The sequence below is a fragment of the Protomyctophum parallelum genome (genome assembly GCF_964188405.1).
Source record: "Protomyctophum parallelum genome assembly, chromosome: 13".
NCBI lineage: Eukaryota > Metazoa > Chordata > Actinopteri > Myctophiformes > Myctophidae > Protomyctophum > Protomyctophum parallelum.
The window spans coordinates 10,610,179-10,615,752 of NC_139708.1; the positions used below are offsets into that span (position 1 = coordinate 10,610,179).

The 5,574-nt window shown below is 42.4% G+C and overlaps 1 protein-coding gene across 3 annotated transcripts in view; it reads left to right on the forward strand.

Moving 5' to 3' along the window:
* map2k4a (mitogen-activated protein kinase kinase 4a) overlaps positions 1-4,475 on the forward strand; it is a 23,279-nt gene extending 18,804 nt beyond the window's left edge. For all 3 annotated transcript variants that reach the window (XM_083778856.1, XM_083778857.1, XM_083778858.1), the window contains 3 exons: positions 1-106; positions 953-998; positions 1,858-4,475. The exon at positions 1-106 is cut by the window's left edge and continues 43 nt beyond it. In XM_083778856.1, coding sequence (XP_083634982.1) covers positions 1-106; positions 953-998; positions 1,858-1,971 — 266 coding nt within the window. In that variant the 3' untranslated portion in view covers positions 1,972-4,475. The remainder of the gene's footprint in view (positions 107-952; positions 999-1,857) is intronic.
* The last annotated feature ends 1,099 nt before the right edge of the window (positions 4,476-5,574 follow it).

The window sequence follows — 5,574 nt, forward strand, 5'->3', positions numbered from 1 at the left end:
GTGTGTTTGACCAGTTGACCCAGGTGGTGAAAGGAGACCCTCCTCAGCTCAGTAACTCTGACGAGAGGCGCTTCTCTCCCAAATTCATCAACTTCGTCAACGTGTGGTGAGGAGACACACTATATTTATTACTTCGTCAACGTGTGGTGAGGAGACACACTATATTTATTACTTCGTCAACGTGTGGTGAGGACTGAGGAGACACACTATATTTATCAACGTGTGGTGAGGAGACACACTATGAGGAGACACTATATTTGACTATTCATCTATGATGACATTTGACTGAAAATGCCTATGTCCCAGTGCTTCTCAAAGTGGGTCCTTGAGGGGGTTCCAGGGGGTTAATATAGCAAAATCAGTGTAACCACTTTAACTCAATATACAGAACAAAATAGTTGATCTACAAGCTCACAATGCATTGCGATGCGTTGAGAGAGAGTTGTAGATCCGCTATGTTTAGAGAGGTGATGTAGAGGGGAAAAAGGAGGGAGAAAAGGAGGGTTACCAAGTATAGAGCCCTGGGGGACCCTGTATATACGCAGTTAAATCATACCCGTGTGAACGGAGTGGTGCAACTCCCCTCTCCCCCTGCCTCTCTCTCTCTCTCTCTCTCTCTCTCTCTGTTATTATCAGGCAACAGTGCAACACTATCTCTCTCTCTGTTTCTGGCACAACAGCGCCACTTTTGCCCCTACTGGTACTCTAAACATAGTCACATAGTCACAAAGGTTAGGTCCTAACCTAGTTAGTCACATAGGTTAGGACGGACATTGCTGTTCCTTGGAGTGGTTGCACCACTCAAAAAGCTGATTGGAGCTGATGGTATTTGACACAGAACAAACTCAATGTTTGCTCTACCCCTGGTGGATAAAACATATATTGTCTTGAACAAGAATAATCCTCTTCATGACCTTTTATTATTAATATATTTTTTCCCTTCTTTGTCAAGCCTTACAAAGGACGATTCAAAAAGGCCAAAGTACAAAGAGCTGCTGGTGAGTTCAACACTAGATCAAATACTAAACTGTCGTTGTTTTCCAAGATATAAATTTGTGATATGAACCAGGGCTACCCCTGAAAAAGAAAAAGACAGGACACTGTGTGCATTTTAGAGGTCTTTAACGCAGCAATACGTAAGATTTTATTTGTGTCCTACTGGAGATGTACAGTTGATGGAACGGTGCCATATGTCATTATTGATTACTCCGACCTCCCATTCCCGAATGCATGTTCGGACTAACGGGACTTCGGATCTATGGGCAGACACTGATGGAACAAGCTCTTGGGTGGGGGACATATTTGAGCTGTCAGCTTCAGGCAATAGCACTATACAACAGTATAGCTGTCCTGCTACAGTACCTAAACACAGGGTCTACATGTTTCAATGGAAGAGTACTAGGGAGCCCACCTCCAGCCACTGCACATGTACCAGCTATATTGTATTAAAATATACTGCTGTAAGTGACAATTTATAAGACCCCAATGGAATGTTGGAAAGTCCCCAGGATGTTTTTGTGTTATCCTTTTAGCCTTAATGTCTGACTGTACCACGTGCTGTTTACATTTCTGACCATTCAATCGAACAAAAATCTACTTATACGGTTAAAGCTCTATATTCTGTTTGCAATCATTGCTATAGAGGTAGGTATCCCAACCTGGAAAGAAAAAGTTTAATAAAATCACGTCAGGATAACAGTCTTAACCCAATTTGTGCCCAAGACGTCTCCAGATGTCCTAGGAATTATTGGAGGGAAAGGGAGAACACATAGAGGACAAATCCTTCTTTAAGCCTAAGTCCATGTGATTGATTCCTAGCAGTGTTAACGCACAGACTCCTGTCTCTCCCCTCTCCAGAGACACCCGTTCATTCAGATGTACGAGGAGCGCTCGGTGGACGTGGCGAGCTACGTGTGCAGACACCTGGACCAGATGCCTGCCTCTCCCAGCTCGCCCATGTATGTGGACTGATGGCGCAATGACACGCAACAAAACAAAACAAACACACGAATGGCAACCTGAATAGAGCGAGAGAGAGAGAGAGAGAGAGAGAGAGAGAGAAAGAAGAAAGCCCTGCAAAACGAGATGTCATAATAATAAGTAAATCAAAACTACAGTGTAAATGTGCTTTAGTCCCGTCCCGCTGTGTTTAAAAAGAGACAAATCGTAAGGCGGCTGCGACGCCACATGCAATAAAAAGAAAACAATAAGTTCATTTCAGTCACATCTGTATGATATATCCACATTCACCTGCCGCTGTCCTCCTCGCTTTCTCTCGTCTGCGTAAACGCGCGCGCACCCACACGAATGAACGCACGCACACACACACACACACACACACACACACACACACACACACACACACACACACATATGCACACACAGACACAGGCATTTAAGTATAATAGTGCTGAATTGAAGCTACAATCTGTAAGTTTCGTATCCGTTGTCTCCCTCTCCTGACAGAGAGAGGTCATTGCAATAATGTCCGCACTACAGCCCATGTGCTTCAAATAACTTTATCGACATGGTCCGCCAGTAGGGTGTCAATGTCTCGATGGAAGAGCATGCACCACCAACCACTGCACACATACAGGACTAGTTACATTGTATTAACATGCTCTACCATACAGACTGGTTGGAGGGGATTTAAGTGATATTTATTATTAAACACAAACCCTATTCACTTAGTTGACCGGGGTCCCCCAGGGCGCTATGCTAGGGTCGCAGATTCTTTTCCCTTCGATGTCTGATTCTCTTTGCTGCAAATAGCACGCTCAAGCTCACAACAACGTGTCGCCACGTTGTGAACTTGTATCTGCTATTTTTGACAGATGTTTGCCCCGGACTATAGGGACGCTGTGGTTAAGTGTTAAATAGGTCCATGTTCCTACAGCAATCATTAGAGTGTTTGTTCTGTAACAGTGGTCTCACCATGTCTGCAGCACTTTAGTAAACAGAAACTACATTTTATATCACTTTTGTCAAATGAGGAGAGATAAATCATACAGAATACAGGAGAAACAAGTGAAACCGGAACTCTCTCTCTCTATATAAAAGTGAAGCTGATAAATTATCTTTGCAGCGGTCTCTCTCCTGATTGGAAAACATACCTGAAAATGTATTTGCTGTCTACTAAAGAGCTGGAGAGACAGAACAGACACGCTATAGCAATGATTATTATCAGAATAGAGCTTTACATTTTATTCATTAAAATATGTACCAGATTGTAGCTTCAATCACCTGTGAGCTTCATAAGAGACCATATCTATATATGGGGGGTGGGGGGCGGGGTTGGGGTAACCTGGAAATGTATTTATGGAAATCGGTCACATTGTGGAATATTTTTTAATTTGATGATTCTATGGACATACTGGAATCCTGCTCTCTGTGAATGGTTGCACCTGTTCCATGTATGTGAATACAAAGCATTGTGTTGGGTATCTTAAAGTCCTACTGTGTGACGTTCATGTTGGTAGTCCTGTTGGTGACGCCTCCTGGTCTACCTCAAGGACTGTCTAAAGAGGACGAGCCGTGAAGACCGTACGGTCCATGGAAGGAAAGAGACATGCGTAGTTGAGACCAAGGAAGCTGAACGCAGAAGTGTTGGCTGCATATAGCCCATTGCGCATGTTTCTTTCCTTCCATGGAGCACCATGGAGCAACATGGCGTCGCCCGTACGGTCTTCGCGTCTCGTCCTCTGTTGGAACTGCGTTTCCCAGAATTCGGTTCAGAACAAAACCCACAGAAGTACCAGTCCAGTCATGTATTGACTTTAACATAAATGAAATAAAATGTTGATACATTTCCGGCTGCTTTTGGCATTTTGGCATGCGTCTCACAAAGACGTTTAGAGAAGTCAATAAACACATTCATGTGGAATGGTTATTGTGAAAAACATATACCAGTGAAAATGTATAAGAATAACTTTTGAAAAAGTTACACAGTATGACTTTAATGCAGTGGTTCTCAAATGTTGTGCGGAGGTACACTGGTGTGGCCTTGGGATTTAGTGACAACCACACAATATTATTGTATACACAGTATACAACAAACTATACAAAACGTTATTAATTCTTTCAATTTACTATATCAGTACTTTGTGTGAACTCATTTCCCAATACAGATTCTATAACCTGTTATGTCATGTCATTATAGGCAAATGCATAAAAAAATTGCAAAAATAGCCGATCTACAAGCTCACAACGCGACTATCTTTTAGAATACAGGTCTGCCTTGGAGATTTCGACTTAACCACTGGTGTGCCTTGTGCACACAAACGTTTGAAAACCACTGTCTCAAAGCCCGTTGCTTCTTGTTAGAGCCTGGTTCATACTTTTGTCGTACAGCGATGTATAAAACTGAGCATAAGCAGTTGAAACACTTTGAACACACCGCTGGACCTGTTGTCTGTCCAGCGTTGTGATAGTGAATGCTCCTCACTGTGCAATGGACTATAAATGAAACAAAACCAGTTGGTGTGTTGTCTTCTTTCTTTTGTTGTTGTTGCTGACAAAGCTACAATCTCTACATTTCATATCGTTGCCGATCGTTACTTTTTAATGTGCATTTTCTTAGTAAATTAATGTCAAACTTTTAGTAAATGAAAGTCCTACTTATAATACAGTGTCACACAAAAGTAGCACAAATAGCCAATCTACAATTGTTATACATATTATAACAATAAAAGGTATTAAGGAGAGCTTGTTACTAAATAACCGCAGTGGAATTTTTTTTTTCCATTTCCTGGAAAGTACCGTAACTGTTTTGTCTACACCACAAAGGTGAGGTCTCACAGGAATAGACACTGACAGTACCCAGATATATCTTCCTAAGAATTGTAGGCAATACAAAACCGTTGCTGTTTGTCGGAAACCTCTTATCTCCATATTTTAACAGTTTGGGTTTTTTCGTAATGCCTACTTGATCATCCTACAGCGTCACACAAAAGTATATCAAAAACAGCAGATCCACAAGCTCGAAATGCAGCTGCTATTTATTTATTTTTACTTTTTTTTTCTTATCCTGGAAAGTAAGTTTTTTTCTTAAACGTTGACTTGTTGGTTACATGAAGTCTGCACAAACTGGTGACCAATTACAACAAATGGTAAATGGTGCATTTATATAGTAAATGGTGCATTTATATAGCGCCACATAGATTGTGCATTACATTCACCCATTCACACACGGCAGCGGAACCCATGCAAGGCACCAACCAGCACAGGAGCAATTCGGGGTTCAGTGTCTTGCTCAAAGACACTTCGACAGTCGATACTAAAGGTCATTACACACTGGCGAATTAGCGACGCGATGCGAATAAGCGATCTGAAAATGTGAAATATTTGCCCGGCGAATTTATTCGCGTTTGCCTATGCATTGTACACATCTATATGCGACGCGTATTGTGCGATTATAGCTCCTCTCCTCTCCCTCCTCCTCTCCTCTCCTCCCCCTCCCGCTTTGGTATCCTTTCTTTAATACCCCCGTATCCAGTACTTCACAGATGGAGGGGTCCAATTGGTACCGGCCCACATATGGTACAACTGGTACCGGCCGCGCCCGTGCATGTGGGC